This window comes from Notamacropus eugenii, chromosome 4 (assembly GCF_028372415.1).
Source record: "Notamacropus eugenii isolate mMacEug1 chromosome 4, mMacEug1.pri_v2, whole genome shotgun sequence".
Classification (NCBI taxonomy): domain Eukaryota; kingdom Metazoa; phylum Chordata; class Mammalia; order Diprotodontia; family Macropodidae; genus Notamacropus; species Notamacropus eugenii.
This window is the reverse complement of record NC_092875.1, coordinates 412,693,314-412,720,013: the sequence shown is the minus strand read 5'-3', so window position 1 is coordinate 412,720,013 and position 26,700 is coordinate 412,693,314. Positions and strand designations below refer to the sequence as shown.

Below are 26,700 nucleotides of genomic sequence, written 5' to 3'. Positions count from 1 at the left end.
AAACTTTCATTATAAATACAAGGGCATTGCAGCCACACTTTGTCATTCATTCAGCAATCCTCCTGTAACCTGGGTAGTGTCCCATTTCCATCTCTACACTAATCTCTTAAAGCTAGAATCCCCAAGTAATCATGCGTCTTATAATATATTTGGGTAGTCTACAGAGAAAGGCATGTCAGCCTGTTAGAACTTTGACTGAAACAGCATAGACTTGAATCCTAGCTTGAGGCTGTGGAGTGTGTAAAACCAACCTTCAGTCCACTTTCAATCTGGTTTCAGAGTAGGGGTGAGATGTCAGGGCCTTTCTGAAAAGCAGTCAGAGGTAATAGTGGGCAAAAAACAAAATAGAACAAAAAAACCCCAAAACTCATTTCTTGCAGGTGCTAGTCTCTTTTCCCAGAAATAGGCCCTTTCCTAGAGCCAAACTGCTGTTCACTTTTAGTTTTTTTTTTTCCTTTCCATTCTCCAAAGCTTCTCATGCTAAAAACAGTGAGTTTCTGTTCCGTCCACACCTGACTCTGAGCACTAGTCAAGCAAATCAGTTCTAGAATGTGGAAAGCAGATCTTTCTTCATCTACAGAATAAGCTTAGGTTTTTCCATGATGCCCTTAAATTGTTAAAGTAATTTTAAAGTTTTCACCCATATTTTGAATCTGTACTATAACTGTATTTATAACCAGGGTAACTATTGGGAAGTTTGGGTTTTTTTGAGCAGTATTTTTCAGTTGAAGGTTGAGGGGGAAGAACAAAGGAACAGAATGCCCTTCAAAACTTTTTCTTTCTTTGGAGAGGGAGGGACTAATAAAGGATACCCATACAAAGCTCTGGTGGAATGAAATATGTTGAGCTTTTGCTCCTTTAATGATGATTATATGCAGTTTCATATGTCTATGAGATGGATGCATGACTGTCATCAGAGAAATATATATAGCAAGAGAGGAAATTGGGAGAATCAGAGATCTGAACAAGATTCTTACTCTATTGGCAGTTTTCATTTTTCTACAAGGTGGCATCCAATACATTGGACAGACCTCAGTTTCACATTCTTGCTTGGATGTTGGCAAGAGTCACATAAGATTGGACCGAAAAGTTATGAATTGATTTTTTTTGAGGCAACAAGAACACAGATCTGTTAGGTTAATGGAATATTATTCCTTACGTCCACTGTAGCCCATTCCAATCACCTACCACTGCTAATGCCAGTGACGATGAAGTTATTTCAGAATCTTGCCTCGTTCACTGCCTGTTATTTACTAGATGTTTGAACCTCGGGAAGTCTACCTGCTCTGGGCTTCAGTGTCTTCTGGCTGTAAAGTGGAACGCTAGGACAGAGACGGTGGAACATATAAATCCATGTTTTCTTTACTTTCTAGAACTGAATCTCTTTTTACATTAAGAATGATAAATAAGGCTGTGTTTTTCCAGCTGTATGATTTGTAAAGACAAAACTAGGATTTTAGACTGAATGAAATGGCAAAGATTTTTTTGACACACACAGGATACATAGATAGCACAGGTGTGTGTATGTGAATCCAAACATGTTTATTTAAATAGGAATTAATCTATATACATATTAATAAATAAATGTTAGCCGTATTTTTAAATTGGACAGTCTACGGAGATAAGTTTTCTAGTTGTGTGCTGTTTATTAAATTCTACTTCTAGCCCATGAGTCCTGCTAAATTAAGATCAACAACAAATGTGAACTTAGTCCTTTTATTAAGGGAATTTCTTCTGTGAAGTTTGGTTTAACCTGTTGATTATTTTTTTTTTAGTTAGTTTTGCTATTGCTTCTCCTACATGCATGGAACTCATAAGATTCTGTGCTATAACCTTTCATTGACAATTATCTTAGCCCTCTCATTGTTTCTATGGATAGTTTTGTCTATTAAATTAAAAGCTCCTTGAGGGCCTGCATTGTTTTTTCATTTTTTAAACATTTTTTCAGTGCTTAGCATTTTGCCTGGCACATACCAGGTGCTTGATAAATCTTTATTGATTGACTGACTTTCTCCGACAGAAGCATTATTCTTCTTTTCCAAATCTTAGACAGACTCAGCTTTTCAGCTGATTGAAGGAGAATGATCAGTGTCTATCTAGAGAAAGTGAGGGTGAACCAAGCAATTTCCAAAAGGACCCTGAGTATGTCACTGACAATATATAAACTCCTATTACCAGGCAGGTGATATTTCTCTTCAGAATAGGATTGTAGCTCCTAATGTCTAGTAGTTTTTACCTCTGTCTTGAGAATCATCTCACCAGCCATGGTCTGTTGCTTCCTCAGTATCCTAAAGTTTTATCCTTAAGCTCCAACTTTGAAACTCCATGTGATCCAATGAGAAAAGAAAACCCAGCAGAATATATTAAATTATGAAAATTCAGATCTTCTTAAGTGATGATAGAGCCTCTGCAACTTGCATTGTAAACATTAAGGCATGACATTAATATCAGCCGCTTTATTTTTAAAGCTATAGAATAGTAGTCCATTATTATGGATGTTCTAAACCATAACATTTTATAGATGTGCTTTTATGCTTTTAAAAATATTGTAATGTTATGGGAAAAAATCATCAGTAACGATGCTTTTATGGGCACATAAATATAATATTTTAAAATGCTAACTCATAAGTTGGATTGGAATTCTAACTTTAATATTCTTTGCATTACCCCACATGTGACATTAAAAGTCAGGTTGTTACTTATCATCTATCTGTCTTCTGTCTTTCTTTTATCTGTTTGTTTATTGTGTCTCTCAAGAGCTGTGTTAAGCTTCAGGTTATTAAAAATATTGTATCCAGTGCATAGGATTTTTGATTAAGATTTTTAAAATGTAATGTTATACCATTAGTATATATACTCAAGCATGTATCACGTATGTATTACAGTAGTTGTAATTGAGTTTAACTATTCTGTAGAGGACATATGAAATTTCAGGTAAAGTTGCATGGTTTATAAAGAGATTATTTTGAATCATATTGAAAAAAGTGTTTAAGTTTTGTTTCTTATATTTTTCTCAACATAAAGAGTTTCTGCTACCCTTTCTAAAGCTTAAATACTGTTTTCTTAAAACTACTTTAAAGTCATGCTTCCATTTATTTCACTATAATAAACATTTTTTAGACTCCCTATATTTAAGGGCCTCATCAATTATTGGAGATACAAAGCAAAAAAAACCCCAAATAGTCTCCTTCTTAAGGAACTTATTTTACTAGGAACAGAATGAGAGAGAGGGACAAAAGACAAAAAAATATAGTAACTGAAAAGTGAATATGAAATATCCAGAATAATTGGTATTGGTGCATAGTATCGTTTAGCTGCATAGTGCTGACCTTTGATGGGATCAGTATTGAATTCTGGCTAAAATAAGCAACATGATGTTATGGATAGAGCTCAGGACCGGGAGGAAAGAAGATCTGTATTGTAGGCCTGCCTCAGAGACACTGGACAACACTTTTTTCTTTTTTTTAACATCTCTGGCCTTCAGCTTTCTTATCTGTAACATTTTTCCCTCACATCTCTAAATTTATGGTCTCCTCCTAAGAAAACGGTTTAATTTAAAGACTTTGGCCTACAGAGATACATTAAAAAAATAAAACAAACCATGCTGATTTATGATGAGTAAGTTATTTCATTATAGCTTTAGTATGTAATTATAATCAGGAGGATCCATCCATGTTCCGAAAAAAAAGTGTTAACCAGAGTCTGTGAAACTCAGTCCTGAATCTTATCGATTAATGACTGATAGGCAAGGTCAAATACTTTAATAATGTAACATTAAAGATGGAGTATTTCACAAAAACTAAGGCAGTTGTAATTACTGTATTGCAAAAGTTTTAGAATGAATTGATGAATAATTTACAAAATTGTATATGTTACTTAAACATTGTATTAAATTTTGTGTAATAAAGTGTGTTATTTGCACATTTGGTTTGTCTATAATGGCCATTAAAGTAACTGCCCTCTTTTCAATAGTTTGTGTAGTTTCCCTAGAGATATTCAAAGTTCACAGAGGGAGAGGGCAGAGGGAAATCTATGAAAATTAATTACAGTGGTTCAGTAGGGAACATTAATCCCAAAGAACTTCCCATGCTGTCCTCAAAGAGATATCTAATATTGATCATCTAAAATGAATATGTTTAAGTTGAGAAATTTCTACTGGAGTGCCATCTTGTGTTACAGTTTTGAACTTCTGCCCATTTCATTAGTGAACAATAATAGGTTGATATGCCAAGACTGGAGATACCTTTTACTATTCAGATCTGACTAGTCAGCGTAGTTATCAACAGGTTAGTATTTGAGAACAGGAAATGCGATATTTTAGAGAATTCCATTTATAATGAGTTGATAATTTATTAAATATCCATAGCATCCATGGATCAGGACTGATGACACATTTCAAGGACAGCAAGATCATGCTGTTAAATATTTTTGTACATTAAAAATATTGTTCAATGGGATGACGTGAGGGCTCTTGTTAAAAAAAAAACAAATATGTTTATATATTGGAAAGAGATATCTTGTGTCGGAGGACTTGACTTCAAATCTAGGGTTTCAAACAAGTTGGTTTTAAACAATTAAAGAAATAAAGCATGAAATAGGTTATAAAACACATAGAACTGTGGAAGAAAGAAAAAGAGGAAAGGAAACTCACAATTAAGTTTGATGTAAATAATGAAGCAACATTATCTAAAAAGAGGGTCAGAGGGGGAGAAAAAATATTATACTTACACTTTGGGAAGCCATTTATTTGCTAAAAAGTAGAATTTGGCCAACATGAACAAGACAATAGTCTTGAAATTAGGTAAGAATGGATGTTTATGATTGGAATAAAATGGAAAAGGCTGGATTTCATGACTGCTTTAAGATTTAGTTGGAGGAGTTTTGTAAATTTATACATTGAAATATAATTTGATAATGAATTAAATTATTTTATAGTAATTGACTACTGGCACCCATGTATTGTCATACTCTTCTTCATCTTTTTCTATATAAGCAGTATTCTTACATGTAAGTTTGTGTATGCTGTGGATTAGAGCATGCCCCCTGAAAAATCTGTGTAAATACTAAAAAGCCTAATGTTACAATTACCTAAATAAGGGGTAGTTAATAACAGTGATTAAAAGGGTGTATATGTCTGTATGTGTTAACATATATGTAATATATCCAATTGTGAACCTTGGTTATATAGCTCTATTTTATTCATTCCCACAGTATTTTCAGGAAGATAGTTAAGCTTTGTGTTCACATGGTAGTTATATTTGAATCTGAACTGAATTACAGTCATAAATGACCCCTTTGGTATTATCGTTTAGCATTTTGGGAATGTGCTATGAAATTTTCTTTTGCAATAGCTACATTCATAAAACCAATGAAGATCAATCAGGGTGGTATATTATGCTAATCGAGTTGTTACTGAGCTGAGTTACTGTTACTGAGTTTGTTACTTAGAAACAAAATTAAATCATAAAGTAGAAATTTATTTCAATACATTTATTTTGCTCTTTTATCTAAAATAGAATTTGGAGCATTTTTTGGCCCTGGTGTTAAAAATGTATTTGTTTTGTTTTACATTTTAAAGATGATAATATTTTATTTTAAAATGTCAAAACCATTCTTAGCTTATGGATGTGGGAGACATGGCTGGAAAGTGTTGGAACAGGAGCCATAGTTTTTCAACCTCTGACCTAAAGCAAAACTTGATCATTGTTTTTTTAAAGTATTCCAGTATGTATGTGATACATACATACATAATTCATATATGTGTAAAAATAAAGAGTGTGAAAGTAAATGTAATTGATTTAATCCAAACTCAATAATACTGTCCACTCAATCTTCATGCATGTTATATTCATATTTATGGGCCTAATCTCTTAAACAAGAACCATGGTATTTTAGAATGGATAAAGTTATTTATAATAGTATAAGACACACTCCATTCCCATCACAGAATTACTAATGTTTTCCCAAATCTCTTCCTGACCAATGACTATTCTGCTTTTTGTCTTGAACAGCTGAATTAATAATGTCTCATACAAGTAATGATTTCCAGAGTCTGCCTTCTGATTATTCTAGTATTTTTATTGCCTATATTAGGCACAAGGTAAATTAAGGAAAGAGAAAAAAATGGAGCTACTGTCATTGGGCTAATTCGGTGGTTGGGGAAAGGTTTACATTAAATTAGGAAGGAGGAAAGATAAGAAGATGGTTGATGGTAAAGGAAGGTAGGGGAAGTAGCACAACCTACTGGCACTGAGTATGTTGAGACATTTATATGGTGATTCTCTTTAGATTGAAAACATTTCTTGCATCTAGATGACAAATTTAGTTCCTTCACTTAATTTCAAGTGTTTTTTTTTTCTCAGAAAGTTCTTGCACTGAAACAAAAGCATAGATAGCTCCAGGGGGAAAGGGCACATTAATTTTTTTTTTTAATGCTTCAGACTGAAAGAAAGCCAGGAATCTTGATCATTGGTGAACTAGTACTAAGGATAGGAATGTTTCCATTATTTCCCACTGTTTAAGTGAATGAGTAAGTCATCCTCTGAAACAAGTAAGCATAAGAACATTGGCAAGAACTAATGCCTTTTGTCTGGGGCGCAGTGGCTCAGGGAATTGGATTATGTCAGGCTTCATCTGCTGCCTAATGCGATGTATCTTAGGGGATGAGATAAATCACATGCATGACACTGTATTAGGCTTGAAAGATGATCACTCTTCCAAAGTAATCACAAAGTGAATATTTCAATGCTGTAGATTTCAGGAGGTTATTGAAGTCAAAATTTGTTGCAGCAAAAGCAGTCTGCTTTCACAAGTGATGTAAAAAGTGATTGGGTTCATACTAGTTCTTAGCAAATAAAGTTGCTTTCTTAAAGATGGTACTCTCAAAAAACCAAAAACTACATTTGTATATGTTTTTAGATTTATAATAGGAGCATTTCATTTGTTCTCACTTGTTGGGTTTTTGCATAGTAACATATATGAAAACAGGAAAGCCCAAGGAACTTTAATTAATGTGTTTTAGGGAGTAGTGGCACATCTGTTATTTTTTTTAAAATTTGTTGATAAAATCAGTTCATTTGTACAAATTAAGAATGTTATGATATTCAACTTCATATCATAGTAACGAAAACCTTAGTAGTCACTTTTTAGTTGAATATTCACAAAAACAAATAAATACAAGTTCCATAAAGTCATAACAAAAATAGAAGAAATAAAATTAAAAATTAAAGAAATGCAAACTCGAGTAGTTTATATTTTACATGCTGTGAAGTACTGCAAAATGAGCTTAACTTTTCAAAAAATCAAGATTATTGTAATTTGTTATATTCCGTCCTGTTTTGTAGCCTACTGTGTGTGAACGTGAGCTCTGCGTATTTGCTTTCCAAACTCTTGGCGTGATGAATGAAGCCGCTGATGAAATAGCAACTGGGGCTCAGGTAGGGATATATGATGTTAATTATGTTCTTAATTTGGTACTAGTAATTTGTTGTAATTTACAATTTCAGAATAAATAGCTTATTTTAACATCTAAATGTTGGAAAAGATAGGTCTTCCAGGGCTTCAGCATTTTCAACTGATGGTATATCCTTTTTCCTGCATACCTTAAAGGACAAAATAGTCAGCTTGTCATAATTTGAATATTAAATGAAATGAGCCATTCCCTAAAGGAAGAAAAAAAATGTATCATATCTGTTTATTGCTAAAAGTTACCCTTTAATTAGAGAAATTGAGATATCTTTAATGGGTTTACTAATTATTTTTGTTGTATCCTCTTCTCAAATCTGCATCCAATAAATAATATTATAGGACAGAAACATTATTGTCATTATTGACGGAGTTGGAATGAAAGAACTTTCCAATTTCCTGTACCATTTTAAGAAGGAACATTGTAAAGGATTAGAGCTCATAAAACAGTAGCACTTGCTATTTGGTATCTAGATTCTAGTAGATTCAAAGAAACCATTGCTTGGTTACCTAAACAAAGAAGATGGCAATCATCCATGGTATTATTGTGTATTTTCACAAATGGCCCAGGGACATTTCCTACTCACTGATCCTAGTCCTGAAAATGTAGAATAAGTTCATTTATAGACAGTTGAAAAAAAACCTGTTATTTTTTTTTACAGTAGAGTAAGTTTTTATTTTAAAATTAATAACAATAATCTTTTAAAGTGTTACCGGTTTTTTGAGTTTTAACACATTTTAAACTGTAGTTGTTCAGTCTAACTTCTAAATACCCTAACCTTTTGAAAATAGTGCCAGCTACCTTCTTGGCCCATGCCACACACTTCACTTGTGTTCGTCCCTAAATCACTTACAACACTGGCCAAGTCTTTTCTTCTTTCCATCTTTAAAACAGCCATGCCATGTGATCTTATGATGTCCCTTCTAAAAATGTGTGCACATCCCTTGATAACTCATGACCCTAATTAGAGGCATTGTTGTATAGAAAGACATTCAGTGAGGAGACCTGGACTGTAACCTCTACTCTGTCCTTTGCTTGCTTTGGTACCTTAAGTAAATCACCCATCGTCTCAAGGTCTCTGTAAATGTCCTCTAAAGTTTTTTCCAGCTCTGTCATCCTTTGAGCAAGGTAGCCTCTAAGTTTCTTGCCCATGCTTAATCACTCATGATTTTAAATGCACATAATTCCTTTGCCAGTACACGACTTTGATACATGTTGAAGGTTTCATCCAGTCCTCAGTAACACTTTCACATCTCTTAGTTTGTAATGAGGAAAGACATATTTAGTTTTGTTTGTGTGGTACCTTTCATGTAGATAAACACTAGTTGTGAGCTAAAACATTTTAGTGAAAGGGGAAAAAAAATATGATTTGAGCAACAAAAATATTGTCTCCATTGTCTTTTCCTTATTTTTATTTTAAATTGTACTTTTAAATTTTCTTCTTTTTCAAGAACAAATAGAAAAATTTATACCATGAATTCTCAGTATGTTGCTGAATAGAACTAGAATATAAAAATAAGTACCATTTCTCTTTTTCATTTTATCTGCATTTCTGTAAAATGAGACAGGCATATGTTTTTTTTTTAAGTACTAGTGGGTGAATAAAACATGTTATTATGAGAATCGCTCTCTTCCCTTTCTTATATTTTACTATTAAGAATATAATGTTATTATATTCTTATATTTTAAAGCGCCATTAAGCAAGTATGTTAGCATAACATTGTTTTGTTGTTGGTACCATTGCATAGTGACAAAGATTTTGGCTTTTATTTTAAAATCATGCCTCCTCCTTTTCAATCCCTATATTTTTAGGGGTAAAAAGTTGTTTATCCTCCCTTCCATCTCAATTCAGAAATTGTGATGTTAGTTTCCCATTCATGATGAGATAAGGAAACATTGGAAATATTTTGGATTGGGATGAAGCTTTTTCCCCCCATCTGGGAGTGGTAGGAGTGTAGTTGGAAAAGAAAAAAAAATCACGGCTAAGATTTTGAAAATGACATGCCTATTTTGAAATCTAACCTTTATTTTGTTTTTCTAAACTGCTCTGATTCATTAGAAAAGACAAAAAAACCTACCTGTTCCAAATGCAACCATTTTAATTATTATACTTTTTAAAAATGTCTTTTCTTTTTCCTTTTCTATCTGGTTATATTTAGATTTTGTGCTTACTGCCTTGCTAATTAATTCAGCTAGCTTTTAAAATTCTGAGTGGTCTGTTAAAATCTCAAGAAGTTTAGATTCATGAATGTCATGTGAACAGATAGACACATACTTCTAGTGGCCAGATTTCTTATTAGATTTCACCATTTCACATCATTATAGCCTCCATTACAGCCACATTAATTTTTTTTTAAATCTTTAAATAGGAGCTTTATTTTTTTTCTTCTGAGGTTAAATTTGCTTTGTAGAATTTTGTCATTTAAGTGGGTCCATGTAAGTCTAAGCTTATGGTGCAGTCTGCCATATTATTTTTGATGCTTGAATCAAAAAGAGATGAGGCAGACAGATGAGGACGGTAGTATCAAAGAGGTTAGGTGATATGCCTAAGGTCACAAAAAGTGGCTGAGGTTAATGAACTAAGTTTTTCTCACTTTAAATCCAGCATTCTTTGCATACTACTGAAACTGTCTTGACTTACCTGTGAATTGCAAAAATGTCTTTGCTGAAATTTTTACCTTAAAAATACTTTGTCAATGACTTTCATTGTTTTTTCAGTTTTATCCTCAAATGTATGTGCCACAGGGGCTGATCTTTGCAGACTGTTTGACATTTAACATCAGGAGACTTGAAGGAAAAGTAAAAGATTTGTTATTTATTTTTATTCAGCTGTGTGGCACGGTAGATAGAGTGCCAGGCCTTCAGTTAGGCAGACATACTTTTCCTGAATTCAAATGTGTCCTCTGACACTTACTAGCTCTGTGACCCTAGGCAAGTCATTAAACCTTGTTTTCCTCAGTTTCCTCATCTGTAAAATGAGGTGGAGAAGGAAATGACAAACAACACCAGTATCTTTGCCAAGCAAACCCCAAATGGGGTCACACAGAATCAGTCATAACTGAAAATGAGTGGACAGCAATTTTTTTTTTAAATTTGGGAATAGTTTTTGCCCCTCCTACCCTCCTTCCAAGATGGGGGCCATATGTCATATTATTATTATTACTAACATAAGCTTTCCATACAGAAAGCATTTATTTAGCATTGATCCTCTAACCTTCTTGTTCAATTCCAAATGTTCCATTGTATTAGGAGTTACTGTGGACATTACAGACATTTTTGTCCTCATTGTACGAACTAGGAAACTTCAAAATAAGGTGACAAAAAGGAGACTGTGAGGAAAAAAGTAAAAAGAGTTTCTAAATTAATCAATAAAGGAATGACTGGTTGAAAGCATGCTGGAATAAGAGACTTAACTGGTTTTGTATTTACACTTCTAGGTAGTAGACCTGCTTGTGTCGATGTGTCGATCTGCCTTGGAATCCCCGAGAAAGGTGGTTATTTTTGAGCCATATCCATCTGTGGTAGATCCTAATGATCCTCAAATGCTGGCCTTCAATCCTAGGGTAAGGAATGATTCTTTTAGAGCCTTCCTAGAAGAGACTTGGAGAATTGTAGAACTTCTTGTCTTAGAACTCAGCTTTCCAATACTATTCCAATTTTAGAGATGTGGGAAAGCAGCAAGTAAAGGTTACACAGCTATTTAGTAATAAAACTGGAATGAGAACCTCGGTAAAAGTATGCTGTTAAATGCTTAACAACCACATGCTTTTAAGTTTGCTTTGCATTAACATTTCCTTCATCTGTTTCTCAAGTAGAGACCATCAACAAAACCATAACTCAAACCCTGATTTGTAGTTTTTGCCATTTTCTAAGGTGTAAATGCTCACAATGAAACTTTACCAATTGCCTCTTGGGAACAGCTGATATGACACCCTTGACCCCAGATTTCCATTTCTTTAACTCAATCCTCTTTGTACAACACAAAAACCTAGCAGTATTTTAGATTTCTAGATGAGTCTGCTTAAATCTGTAGCCTTCTGCCTTCTTCCTTTAGTTCTTTCCTAAAGAACTTGTTCTCCCATTTTCAAATCTTTGTTCCCATTTCCAGGATATCATGCGGGCTATTCAATTTTGGTTATGTGTATTCTTTCCTTCTTTCAAAAACCTCACTAAAAACTCTTGAACCCTGTGAATTCAGATCTATTTATTGCTATTCAAATCAAACCATGTCATTTTTGTACTTTAATGAATTGTGGCACTATTAATTTGTCATTGCTTCTGTAGGTCCATATCAGGGACTCATATTTTTCATGTACAGTCGACCTGTTTACAAATTTCATTTTACTGGAAGTAATGTCCTTTATTCTTTGCTTTCTTCTGTTTTCCCTGCTATACCTAGAATATGACCTGTGGAATGAACCTTAGATAAGTAGTGAACTGACTAACCTGTTGGAAAGGGGATTTTTGGGACAACTCTCTCTATCCTGGGGGTTAGGCTAGAAACCTCAACATCAAATTACATGCTCCTTGAGGGTTTGATTTCTCATATCACAGTGGGGCTAACTATTCTTTGCTCCCATTTAGTATTCATTTTGAAATAGTAAAAAGAAACTATTTATTTAGAAAGCTTTTTCCCATTCACTCATGGACAATCAACTGCAATGATGGGTATCTTGCATAGTTTTTAATTATGTTTGAAACTAAATGACCAATTGAGGATATAATTTCATTTATATAATTGTCAGAGTCCTTTTCTAACACTCATTTAATTTGAAAGATATTTTTTAAAATGTATGTTCTGTGGTGTGTTTGGAATGTATTCTGTTGATTGTTCCCATAAATGGCCAAGGCTTATTATTATGGTGGGAAAAATTCAAACATCAGTGTCTTGCATTTGATATTTTAATTTTTTTTTCTCCCCCCTTAATACTGTAGTAACAGCCTCCAGAGACATAAAACAGGAACAATCTGTAGACAAAGCAATATTACTTTTCATGCATCAACCAAAAGAATATTCTCACATCTTATAGTAGTGACAGCTTAGTATTCTGTTTTCTTCCAGCACATTCAAAGTTCATGCAGTTTCAGGCAGCTTTTTGTCCTCTTAAGGAGGAAAAATAATTTATTAAGCACCTACTATGTGCTAAGGACTATGCCATGTCTTGAGATTAAAGAAACAAAAATGAAACCATCTTTGTTCATGAGGAACTCATGGTCATTATGTATTTGTATAAATATTTTCAAAATGAATCAAGCCAAATCAACACAAAACAAATAAAAGGAAGTTAAAAACAAAGAAGGCAGGGAGGGCAGACTGTCAAATGTACTTGGATTCATGTTAAGTAAAAAAGGCTTCATATCATAGTGCTTGATGTGACTTTTGAAGAAAGTGTGAACTTATCTGAGGTGAAGAGGGAGCACAGTGCATTCTGGGAATGTGTGATAGAGAATGTTAAGGCACAGAGACAGGAGACACAATGACCTGTGTGAGAACCAGAGCGAAAGCCTGTTTGGTTGGATACAAGAGCCCAAATCATGTACAACAAAGTTTGAAAGTTAAGTTGTGCATGGCCTTCAAAGCCGAACAGAGGACTTTATATTTATATCTTAGAGGTAATAGAAAATGATCAGAGTTAATTGAGCGAGTAATCAGATCTATAGTTAACGAAAATCATTTTGCTAAATGTGTGAAGAATGGATTGGAGGTGGGGTGGGGATTTAAGACAGAAAGACATATTAGGTGGCTATTGCAATACTCCTGATGAGAAGTGATGGTGTGAACTGACGTGATGTCTCTAAATGTGAAGGGGGTGATTGCAAAAGATTTTGTGGAGCAAGAAATGATGAGATTTGGCATGTGACTGGATATATGGAAATGAGAATAAATTAAGAAATCAAGGATACCACTGAGATTATATTCCCCAGAAACTGGAAGAATGAGCATACCCTTGATAGAAATAGAGATATTCTGTAGAGGTTCATTTGTGGAGAAGATGAGTTCTGTTTTAGGCATACTGAGTTTCAGGTATCTAGAACACATCTTGTTTAAAATAAATAATGGGAAGTTGTTCATATGACATGGCAGCTCAGAAGGAAGATGGGCTGGATAGATATAGATAGATAGAGCCATATGTGTTGAGATGATAATTAAGTGCCTAGACATTAATGAAGTCAAGTGAGAGAAGGGAGACAGAAAAGGAAGAAAGGACCGAGGACAGAGCCTTAGTTTATACCTAGAGTTAAAAGGAATGAGATGGATGATGAACCATCACTGGACACTGAAAACCAGTGGGCATCTATAGGAAAAGAATTAGAAAACCAGAGTGTCTGAAAAACTCAGAGAAGAGCAAGTATCTAGGAGAAAAAGGATGATCAACAGTGGGAAATGATGAGAAGTCAAAAAGAATGAGTTCTGAATTGGAAAAATCTCAATAGATGTGACAATTAAGATAGCATTTTTAACCATAAGCAGAGCAATTTATTTTCAGTGATGAAGCTGGAAGCCAGTGGACTGAGAAGTGAGTGAGGGGAAAAAATAGTGGCATTGTTTGTTGACATTTTTCTAAGAGTTGACTGAGAAAGGGAGCAGAGATGTCAAATAATATAATATAGTGTTTGAAAGTGGCAAAGAGAAAAGGAAATTTGAAGAGACTAAATAAACCAGAGAGGGGCATGGCTGAGCGGCCAATCTGCTGGAGAAAAGGAAAGATAGTATCAAGGGTGTTTCACCTTGGCAAGGAGAAGGGTTACTTCATCATTAGAAATTGGGGTAACAGAGAAGCTAGAGTATACAAAAACATTAACTTATTTTTTAAATTAAATTTAAAAAAAATCAACAAGTACTTATTTTCTCTTCCAGTCACCTCCCTTCTCTGGTGGAAGCAAAATAAGAAAGAAAAGAAAAACCCTTCTAATAAATAGACATAAGCCAACAAAACAATTTCCCCATATTGGGCATGTCTCCAAAAATCTGTGTCTTGCTGCGATTAATAAATCCATGATTTCTCTTTCAAGAGATGGACGCCATTCTTCATCATCCGTCTGTATTCAGGAATCAAAGTTTGTCATGACATTCATCAGTTTAGAGTCTTTTAAAGTTTATTTTGACAATGTTCTTGAAGAACCATTACCTTCTGATGTAGCCCATGATTAAAGCTTTGCATTAGAGAGGAGATTCTGAATGAAGAAATGCTTGCCTTTACGGGTCTGTAAGTTAATATCAAGTGTGTGTTTTCATTTCAACAGAAGAAGAACTATGACCGCGTAATGAAAGCATTGGATAGCATTACCTCTATTAGAGAAATGACACAAGTAAGTAAGCGTGCTATTTTACTGTTTTTATCGTCATTGTTTGTTTTTACAATCCAGGTTTGAAGGGTAGCATTTTAACAATTTATTTGCATTTGCATCATGTCCCCTAAGGTGGACATTTCCCCTAAAGGAAAAGAGGAATATAAGGATGATGATTGCTTCTCATCAGGAAATTTGATTTATTGTGTGATGATGCTCTATTTATTAGATGTGACGTTGTCACTATCTTTTATGAAAAAGAAATAATACAGCTATGGTAAGATTACACTGTGTAGAAAACATGCAGCTTGCAATCAGGGACAGCATTATAGTCTTTAAAATGACCGTCCCCCTCTTCCCTGTAGCTTCTGGTAGTATATTGTACAAAGTTAAACTCTCAGTAAATCATTTTTAGTAATGAAAATGACTTGCTATAGCTGTGTATTTATACTATATCCTAGACCCCAGGCATTCCCAGTTTTATAAATAGCTGTAAAGTTTGACTCTGGCATCAGACCTTTGCCAAAAATGGCTGATTCTTTTCTGGGTCACATATAAGCTATTTTAAATGGGAGGCACCGTCGACTGATGAGCACTCAGCTAAGGAATCTAGGAACTAGAGTTGTATAACTGACTCCCTCAGTGACCTACCTGCTCTATGACCTTGCACAAGTTACTTAAACTCTTGATGTCACTATCTCTTCAATGTGAAGATGAAAATAGTAGTGTTTGGTGTCTTTTTTCTGTGCCTTATAGAAGTAGGTGTTATTATATCACATCTGCAGAATTTTTTGAGATAAGTATTACAATCCATTGTAAGTATTCGTAAATATATCATTTTGTACTCCTTAGTCATCAGGGGGAGGTTTTCACTTAAGTTAAATTCTCTGAATCATTTTTATTGAATGTGATAAGTTGTGTAGGCCTTCACTGATAATATTTGAAAGAAAATGACCAAGTGTTGAGGTCAGGGACAAGGAAGAGAGGAAGGGAGAGTTCATTTTAGTGAAATTTCTGTTCAGTTATCTTATGGAAAGTCCTACTCAAGCAAATAACCTCAAATATGAACATTCATTGAAGTTATAAAATATTCTCTTTCATTTCAATTTTATAGGTATTTAACCTTGGGGAAAAATTTGTAGAGCAAGTGTAGTTGTTACCAAGACAAAGCTGTACATTTTCAAGGCTAAATGTTGAGAAATTTTTGAATTAGGCATACTAATCACTCTGCATTTCTTTTGTTAGATGTATGTTAAAACAAATTTTAAGAGAAATCAAGAATTATTATCTTTTATAGGCACCATATTTGGAAATCAAGAAACAGATGGATAAACAGGACCCCCTTGCTCATCCTCTGTTGCAATGGTATAAAACTTCCATGTTCTTTTTAAAAAAGCAACAATGCATGTCTGGTTTTTTTTAATCTGCAATGCTAAGATTCTTCTAGAAGCTTATGAGCCCTGAAGATTATATAAGCCTTTAATGACTCTCATTTTAATTAAAAGTTCTACATCACTGGGGAAAGAATACACTGTCTTGCATTGCAAAGATATGCAGTCCATTTAACTGCTGTTTGTCCATAGTAAAAACCTTGATTAACAGTATTGCACAGGTAATGAGTTGTTCTGGTTAATTTAATTTTCTGGTTAAGTGAAGATTCATCTGGAAAGTCAGTTGTTACAATATTTTAGGTTAGAAAAATCTTCCTAAAATTCATTAGTACCTTTTCTTGCCCTAGTTATTGCATCATTCTTTTATATTAGAAGATGTTTGCATTGCTTTAAGATCTCCCTACTCTCCTCACTCCACCCTCCACAATTACCACCCCTCTGCTTTTGTTTTTTTTTTGGAAGAGCTGCGAAATGAGTCTTTATTCATTGTGGTAATTTCTAGAAGACATTAAGAGATATAACTGAATATATCTTGAGCCCAGAACATAAACCTTACTTTTTTTTCTTCTTTTTTTGCAGTCCCTAATATTGCTTTGTGTTTCTCATCACTCGTCTCTTTTTCCTAAAAATGGAATGCAGTAGCTGAGACAAGCTAATTATTCAACAAAATAGAATAGTTAGGAAATTGTATCCCAGTACCTGCTGTTCATTCCTGTTTGAAAATTGTTTTCCCTCCGAGTTAGTCTCTACCAGACAATTTGAGATTCTGTGCTAAAACATGGTCACAAAAGTAATAGTCACAAACCAGAGAAGGGAACCTCTTACATTTGAAATTTTATTTAAAAAAGAGATGTTAAATTCCCCCTCTATGTTACATCATATGTGGCTGCCTATATAGACCCCTTTTAATCTTGCCTTTGGACTGGGGGGATGCATCTTATTATTTAGAAATTCTGCTTAGTTGAAATCAGTTTTATCAAGAGTTTTTTAGCATGGAATTAACTGAAATGGATAAAGACCTTGTCAAAAGAGGTTTGAAAAGCCTACAATTTTAGGTTAGAACTTGGTTCCAATCCCATCACTAACATTTACTAGCTGTGTGATCAGGGGCAAATCACTAACTCTGTCTGAACTTGAATTTCTTCATGTGTAAATTAGTGATGATAGTTTGTACTACTTGTATCCTAGAGTTCCTATGATGATGAAGTGAGCTGTCTTATACTGCTATTCAGGGGTGTGAACAGTTATTATTGTTATAACTTACAATGTCCATAAATAAACTAAAACTATGTATGGATATACTCACTATATACATGTGTGTAGGTATATATATGTCTACACACATTTTTTTGAACATTGGAACATTCTTACAAAGTCAAGTGCAAGTCATGTCCTTATTTCTCTGATGGCACGATCTTCTTCGGCAACAAAGGACGAACACACACTATATGCTTACACAATTATACAGAGGGTCTATGGTTTTATCAGCATGAAAATTCTTGTTCTCAGGACTCACTCTGCCTAATCAGATCATAATCCATCTGTAACTAAGTAGTTGAATCTTAGGGAATTTGTGAAGGCTCAAGAATATTGAATAATTTGCATAAGTTCAAACAGCTAGTAAAAATTAGAGGTGGGATTTGAATCTGTTTCCTTCAATTCCAATCTTTATTTACACAGACACACAAACATACACGCACGATCATAGTCATCTAATATAACACGCCACCTCCATATGTCATAACAAAATATGTTGAAAAGGAAAAGTGCTTTCTTCCCTCTCTCCTCTTGTCTCATAGATTATTTGATATCCATCTACCTTCTTCCACCTGGCCATGACATTTATTGCCTTAGTTATTCACCTTTCAAACAGAAGAGATACTGACCATTTTCTTTTCCAGTTTTTTACTCCTTAATAAGTTAGTTATATTTTGTACATTTTCAAAAACACATATTTTTAAAAAGTACTTTTCATTTTCTAGTTGAGTCCATTGATGATTGTAATCATTTTGTTTCGAGAGTATTTGAGTAAGTGCTTTTAGCCTTTTCTGTAACTGATAACATTATGATCCTTTGATTTTGAAATGAGACTCTTGATTTTAAATTAAGAGTTTTAAATGATCTTTATTGGAAAAGTGGGAAATGTCAAAATAATTCTCAACTCTTACCATTTTATGTTGATGGCAATTGTGTAAAACATATCCTCGTAGTGTTTACTTTTACTAAGAGGATTATTAAAACTTTTTTTGAGCTTTTGACTCTTACATTTCTTCTGGCCAGTTCTCAATGCCAACTTAAAAGTTCAAGTCTTAGATTTGTTTCAGGAAACAAAGGAGAATATTATATAATTAAATAAAATGATTACAAAATCTTTGGCCCAGCAAGCATAGTCGTTAATCACTTGCTACCTGAGAGGAAAATCGTTTTTTTGCATATTTTGTAGCTGACCAGTCATTTTAATTTCAGGGTTATTTCAAGTAATAGGTCGCATATTGTGAAACTGCCAGTTAACCGGGTAAGTTATTTTTCCACCTCTTCTTATGTCTGTCTTTCAAATTAGAGGGATACTTATGAGGTGATAGGATTTATTCTATGATTCTCATAAAGTTTCTAAGATTAAGACAATCAGGGGAGGAAGAACTAAGTGATGTTTTTCAATTTTGTGAGTTGCTTTTTGTTTATTGTGCCAGAAGTCTAAAATGTTAACATAGGCCATTTATCTTGATACTTAAATAGATAAAAGTCAATTAATATCAGATCATTTGAGAATTCCAATATTATTGAAAAGAACATCCCTAAGAGTATAAACAGAAAAGAATCATTTGTTTTCTTTTTTTTGTTTCACATTCACCAAATATCTTTTTTTCTCCCTGTATTGACAGCAGGTTAGAATAAGATTTGATTGTCTAAGGGAAATTCTTGACTCTGATCTTTCTCACATTGTAAAGTGGGAAAGAGATTTTTGTTTTTACCATAGGAACTGGAAAGTGAGGGGCAAGTAGCCTCTGACTACTCTTCTTTTCTCTCTCTCTCTCTTTCTCTCTCTTTCTCTCTCTCTCTCTTTCTTTCTCTCTGTCTCTCCTTCTGTCTCATTGATCTTTCTTGTCTATCTCTATCTGTCTATCTGTCTGTCTGTCTGTCTGTCTGTCTGTCTGTCTGTCTATCTATCTATCTATCTATCTATCTATCTATCTATCTATCTATCTATCTACCTGCCTATCTATGTATCTATCCATACACATACCTACTTATCTGCCTATCTACCCAATTATCTTGTTATTTGGTGAGCCATCCTTTTCATAGATTATTTGATGGTTTCTTTATAGAGGTAATGTTCTAGGAAAGAGAAAATTGGAACCAGGAAGACCTGTTATAAATATAGAGCAAGTATTAATGAATATGGTCAGTTTGTGAAGTAGATATGTCATGGATCATCCATTGTGGCCATTTCAAAATCTTGAATTGGATTTCTTTTGCTATCCAGCATGTTCCCAGCCTGTTTAATCTGCTGGAATGGTTATTCAGTTCTCCTTAGGGAACTCAACCTTGTAAACCACAGAAAAAAATTAAGAATGCTCAGTGTTGAGATGAAATTTAATAATGTATTTCAAAGTTACATATAAATGATTTGGGATTATGGTCATATTTGCTCCTTTCCTAGTACTCTTAGAGATTCATTATACTATATTTTATCATTCCTTTCAAGAGTCCAATGTAATTTTTCTGGCATAGTATTTTCAGCTGTTTCAATCAGCCTGTTAATTAGATTGGCTTCAAATGATTTGAGGTGGATCTTAGGTAATGGGGTTCTGTTGGAACTAGTGAGATCTGAGTGAGCCTTCAATCTTGGAAATATGTTCAGCTTGACACGTTTCCATTTGTTATATTTTATTTAACAGCAATTGAAGTTCATGCACACTCCCCATCAATTCCTCCTTCTCAGCAGTCCACCAGCCAAAGAATCCAATTTTAGAGCTGCTAAAAAACTCTTTGGAAGTACCTTTGCATTTCAGTGAGTATGACTTAATAATACATGTAATGTTGGCCTCCTATACAAGTGTTTAATGAGTACCAAAGGAAGAAATATTTAATTTCCAAGGACTGGTAGTCAATTCTAAGTTGCCAGCAAGTAAATAATTGAGTTGCAAACTCAATTTTTGGGTAGCATGACTTTTTTTTTTTTTTATCATGGCTTCTAATACTGTCTTTTGGTTTTTCCCCTCTCTGTTTTTAGTGGCTCCCACATTGAAAACTGGCACTCCATCCTGAGAAATGGCTTAGTCGTTGCTTCTAATACACGGCTGCAGGTAAATTTTCTTCATTTATGATAGGTGATGCTCAAAAGGTATAGTCATTTTTTTCCTCCATCATCTTTTATAGTGGTTTATGGGGCTGTAGTGTGCATACCTACTAAACATCTAAGTTAGAGGGTGCCTCTTGCTCACATCTTGTACTTATCAGTCACTTTGTTTATAAAGGTACAGAAAGCAAGTGTCTATCTTTTCCCTTGCGTTCGCTGAATTCATGTTGGCCACATCTGTCTCACCACTCTTTGGTAGAATTCTTTTTCTGTTACTCAAATGGGAGAAGAGGGCCCTAGATGGAAAAGATAAAAACAGTTCCTATAGACGTAGTGACACTGTATATTGAACCCAATACACTAGATAACACAGTCATATATATATGCTTTTTTTATAGTCACAAAGTGTTTTAGTTTGTTTTTTGTTTGTTTGTTATTGAAAGGAGTAAGGAACACCCATTAATTACTTTCTTCCCCCTTATCTATAAAAGAACTCTCAAGGATGTTGGGAGTAGAAATCTTCACCTGCTTCTAGTCCCGCCCCCTCCATACTTCACTTAGAGTGACATTTCACTGCTATGTAGCTAGTAAGCTTTCACCTAAAAGTAGCTGAGGTTAGTTCAGGAAAAAAAATGTCCAGAAATCTTCCTGATTTGTCTCTGACAATATTGTATGTGATCGCTGAAAAAAAATATTGAAAGAAATCTACCCATTACCAAACATCTAATAGCCACCTACCACCAGGTGTCAAACACTATGCTAAGTTCCAAATTAAAAATTATAAAAATGTCAAGGGTTTAAAAAAATTCTGTACAGTATTTTTTGCTTATTTACATCTTGGCAAGAAGGTAAAACCAGACAGTAGTCAGCAAATTAAAAAGAAGAGGGAAGAAATTGAGAGTCACCTTCTTATATTCAAGTGGCTGCATTATATATAGTTCATTGACTCTGATCCATCAGACTCTGATTCATCATTGACTGTACATGTTTCTGTTTTGTATCTAAAAGGGTAGAGTCTATTGAGTCAGTTTCAGAGAATAAAATGATATTTTTTAAGCTTATCTGCAAAAAGTTAAAATTCAGTCAATGATTAAGGTGAGATGGGTTGGGTGTGCCAGAAGGCCTATCCACTTTGTGCAATGCGTATTGAAATTCCTTACAATAGATGTCTTAATCCAGTGTGTAAGTCACCATCAGAGTATACATGTAAATATTTCATGCTTTTGGATGATTGTGTTTTTTGTTTATTCACAAAATATGAGAGCTGCTAAATTAAATGCCAGCTAGTGGGTTCTGTAGCAAATAACTACTTCTACCTCCAATGTGTGTGGAGAACTGTGCTAAGGATTATGAATTGGCTACTTACTGATGCATCGGAATTTTCTGAATCAAAATTCTTGATGCGAGGATGATTCTAACCTTCTCTTCAAATCCGATTATACTTCATCCTTGACGTTCAGGACCTTGGAATAGGGAGAACTCTTTTATTTTGTGAGCAGTGTTTTGATGTGAGATCGTTTCTGTCCTTCATTTGAAACATTGAAAAGTAGTGACAGGTTTCTCTCTCCCTTCTTTTTAGCTCCATGGTGCAATGTATGGGAGTGGAATATATCTTAGTCCATTGTCAAGCATATCATTTGGTTACTCAGGTAACACTACGAATCGCTCTCGAGTTTAATTTCATTGTCTTTCGTTTTTCTGGTTCATGTTTTGATTTTTTGTTGCTATCTCTTTTTCTCAACATTGAAGCATAATTACTACATTTGAGTTTACACAAATTACACATTGTCATTACAAATGTCAGAAAACAAAGGAAATCATAATAATGTAGAGGTAGTAGGAGCTAGAGTCACACAGCTATCTTTTCAACTAAAAAGAAGCAGGGTTCAATCCCAACTCATACACATCGTGGTGGTTTCATCTTGTGTAAACCACTCACTCTTATAGTGATATAAGACCTTTAATTATAGAGGAGGTGCTCATATTTATTGGCAAAGACTGTTTCTTCACTGAGATGTCTATACACCAGCAAAATAAGAAGTCTGGACAACAACAAAAGTGCACCAAAAAAAGGTCCTAAAACTTGGTAATTTGTCATTTGAAAATCCATCAACTTTCTCTGTGACTTTCCTTTCCCATGAAGGCTTTCACTTTTCATTCATGTTTTATGTTTGTGATCACTGTTTTATTAAGATGTGCTTATATGTGTGTATTCCATGCCCTTAAATATGATGATCTTCTTGGAGCCTGTGCTTCAAGCTCACATAACAAAACAAAACAAAACAAAACTCTTGTGTTGTTTCTGGGACCTAAAATCCGTTGTTTGTTATGGATTACATCTCAGTGATGTTACAGCAACAGAAAATGAGGGATGAATTCAAAGTCCTTCAGTGACCTTTGAAGGCACTAGTGTAGAAATTTAGACAACCTAACAAGAACTCATGTTGATGAAGCACTTGTATTGTGTAGATAGATACAGGTGGTAGCTCCATTTTACAGCTGAAGCAACTGTGGCTCAGGAGACTTCAAGTGACTTCCATCATGTTACCTTTATAGGCCATTAATTTGAACTAGTACGGCCTTGCTAGTGTTGCTATGTTACATCACAGTGAAGGCTGCTCCTCCTGAAAAAAATCTTTGTGATTGGTCTTATTTTGTTAACTTTAGAGAAGGATTTTTTTGAAAAAGGAAAAGTTTTTAGTTTTTAGGAGTTCCTACTGTGTAGGTTTTATATTTGTTGACTTTTACTCTTTACAGCATTCAAATATTCTTGGTGCTGTATAAATCCACTCACATGGAAATGGCCGATGCCCCAGACTCAAAGAATGTTGTATGGATTGTAGAATGTTCCTGAGGGAGATCATAGGGCCACCCACAAACGCATGACTTCCTGGACATGAAGCAAATACTGCTAAGTACATAGAGCTGTTTGCACAGATGCATGCATGGAGCTACTGAAATGCGTTAAATAATATTCTTTTGAATCTTCTTGGTCTGAACACTTCACGGTAGTCCAGTCAGAGAACTTGCTCTGCTTGAATAATGGTATATTTCAAAGAACTTCCATAATTTGCCATTTCTTTTTTTATGAATCCAGTTTTGGAAGATGGGTTAACTTGTGAACAGGCCAGAGGGTTTGTGTGTTCACAGTCAGTGACATGAGATTTCTTTTATGATCATCACTCCAGATCACCTTGTAAAGTTAATACAGATAAAACAGAGAAAGCAGTATAGTATAGTGGATAGAGTGCTGCATTTCAAGTCTGGAGAACTTGAGTTCATATCTCATCTGCTAGCTCTGTGACCAAGAATGAATCCTGTAATCTCTCTAAAACTTATTTTTTTTTAATCTGTAAAATGGTATTAATAACGTCTGCACACCCTGTCTCATGGTATTTGTGAGACTTGAGGTAACTAACATCAATAGTTTTGTAAACCTCAAAGTGCTATATAAAAGTTAATTTATTATTATTATTATCATTACTGCTACTACAACTTTGTATTTCATTCTGCTGGTCAGTGCAGTTTTACGCTATTAAGCCATGAAAGTTTAAAATTATTGTAACACTTTTGAGACACCTAGAATCTTAATTTTTAACGTTACTATTTCATTTCAATATTAAACATATTTCAAGGCCTGTGTGTTAAAGTGCTTATGGTTTTAATATAATAAATTAAAACAAATGATTTTTTAAAAAATCATTGAACATTTTAGAAAAAATGGAGGGGGAGAGAAATGTTTGTAGTACTTTAAAACAAACTATTCTGTAAACAATGTGGTGGTGATAATACAAAGTGATCTACAAATGTACATGTGACTCTCCAAATAAGTTAACACACCTTCTTTTCAACACAATAAATGTCACATTCATATATATTAATGTTTTCAATTATATATAGCTTCTGCTGTGATTGAGAAAAGAGGAGAAATTCTATTATGAATTCAGAGGTGTTTTTAAATGAATTTGTGTATTATTAGTCAGTGGCCAAAAATGGCACAGCTACTGTCATGGAATGCTTCAAAAAATTTTATGATGAGAAAAAAGGCAAATGTTTGCAAATCATTGGTCTGTCTTCCTTTTCTATAAAGTATCTTAGGACTTGGTATCTCTTCTCCCTGTTACTTATAAGAAGCAATCCTTTGTCCTCATAAGTTGTACTGGGCATTATATGTACCCTACAAGGGTTCCAGGTGAGCAAAGGTCAGTTTTCCTTAGGGACAGGTAAGTGCCCTTTTGAAGTGATGAGTGTTGTAGGATTTGGGGAGAGCCAGAGGGGTAAGCCAAAACTTTTATCCTACTATCTATGCAAAATGCGATACAAATATTAATTACAACAATAATCAATACAAGGCTGATCATTGGGTTATCTCCAAAGACAGATCACAGTGGCCAGCTCCAGGCAATGTAGACAAAGGACACACGCCCCCTCCATCCGCCCTGCCCCCAAGCTGAGATGACTACAATGGGCTTGCCAGTTGGGTTGGGACTGAAAAGACTGAGGAGTCTGCTAAATTCAGTGTGATCAGTCCCTTTCTTCAGGGGCTAAATTGACCTAGTGGGGAATGAGGAGTAGGAAGGAAAAAAATCCTGTATCTCACTAATTGTAATTAGTTATTTACATCAGAAAGAATTTCTCATTTTCTCTTCTCTCAGGGGTAAAGGAGTCTTTAACATGAGATAAAGCAACTAGTTGATGACAAATAAAGCTTTTTTTTCCCCTTTTTACTTAGAATATAAATATTATTTTCCTTCTTTTTACAGTGTTAAGAGAAAATAATAATGATAAAGATAACATTATTATTATATCTTGCTGTACATGTTATCTCATTTGATCTTTACAACAATCTTGGGAGAGGTTGGTGCTATTTATTATCCCCTTTTTATAGCTATGGAAATTGAGGCAGACAGAGGTTAAGTGACTTGTCAAAGGTCTGGGGCAGGATCTGAACTCAAGTCTTCTTGACACCAAATCCTATGTTCTTACCAACTCTGCTACCTATTGTTGACCTGAAAACTTACCAAGAAAAGGCAACAGGCTAATGCATACATTTTATGATTTAATTAATTAATCAATTCCCTATTAAAGAAAACGGTAACATAATACATTATGGAGCCAGAAATGTTCTGGCTACCCAGTGCAGAAATCTTCTGGCTTATATACATTTTGCCGTGAGAAAGGAACTCTCCTAGTTGAACAAATCATAAATTCAGTAAGACAGGACAATTAACAAAGCAATGTCGGTCAAGTCTTGAGATTCCAAGCTGGGTAAACATATGTCCCAGGTGGTAAGGAAATCCCACCACTAGTAAGTGGCAGGCTTCCTGCCCCAAACAGGTAACTGATGCAGGAAAGGGCAAACAATGTTCAATAGAAACCCAGGATGCCTATTTTTTCTTTACCATTAATATGCCATAACATAGTAGGTTAAAGGTCTCCCAAGGAGTGCAGAGTCAGCCTTGGCAGGCTTTTGCTGACATAGGAAGAGGCACTCTCTGAGTTTACTTCAGAGAGAACAAAGAGATTATTCCAAAATTTTATATTAAACATTATCACTATTAATAGTCTAAATTAGGGGTTATCAACATATTGCCTTTAGAGATGCTTAGGAAACTTATCATATGTGGGGCAAAGAAAAATTGATGTCTAGCTAGATCATGCTCCTTTTAGGATTACTTATGTTTTAAGAGCTTTATTCCAGTTTTATTTTATGACACTTTTGTAACAATATTTTGCTTATTTATTCATGGATTATGTATTTGATTTCATTTGTATAATGATCTCCTAATGAAATGAATTGGACCAGTGCTGATCAGCATTGGCTCTGCAACTTATAGTTTTAGAGAATTGTTTTGTGCCTTGAGAAATTGTGTAACTTGCTCAGTCTCTCTCTCTCTCTCTCTGTCTCTCTGTCTCTGTCTCTCTCTCTCTCTGTCTCTCTCTTTCTCTCTCTCTCTCTCTCTTTTTCTCTCTCTCGCACACGCACATACACACACACACCTCAGAAGTATGATTTTAACTCAGGTCTTCTTTACTCTTGGGGCCTGATCTCTGTGTATTCCGCTACAACTGCCAATTTTATGTATTTTTTTTAGTAGTCGGAATGTGTGTGTGTTCCTATCATTATTTAGCTCATAAAGCTGCCACATTCCTAGTACTAAATGGAACAGATAAAGTTCGCTTTTATAGTTTGAACTACCACTGTTACCCCTAATCACCTGAAGCACCTAACTGTGAGCGAATGTTAGTGTTAT

General features: G+C 34.4%; 1 protein-coding gene across 2 annotated transcripts in view; it reads left to right on the top strand.

Annotated features, from left to right (window-relative positions):
- Positions 1 to 26,700, top strand: part of PARP8 (poly(ADP-ribose) polymerase family member 8) — a 226,385-nt gene that overhangs the window by 179,946 nt on the left and 19,739 nt on the right. For both annotated transcript variants that reach the window (XM_072605665.1, XM_072605666.1), the window contains exons 16-23: positions 7,344 to 7,436; positions 10,903 to 11,028; positions 14,711 to 14,776; positions 16,053 to 16,120; positions 18,613 to 18,661; positions 20,046 to 20,158; positions 20,381 to 20,453; positions 22,026 to 22,095. In XM_072605665.1, coding sequence (XP_072461766.1) covers positions 7,344 to 7,436; positions 10,903 to 11,028; positions 14,711 to 14,776; positions 16,053 to 16,120; positions 18,613 to 18,661; positions 20,046 to 20,158; positions 20,381 to 20,453; positions 22,026 to 22,095 — 658 coding nt within the window. The remainder of the gene's footprint in view (positions 1 to 7,343; positions 7,437 to 10,902; positions 11,029 to 14,710; positions 14,777 to 16,052; positions 16,121 to 18,612; positions 18,662 to 20,045; positions 20,159 to 20,380; positions 20,454 to 22,025; positions 22,096 to 26,700) is intronic.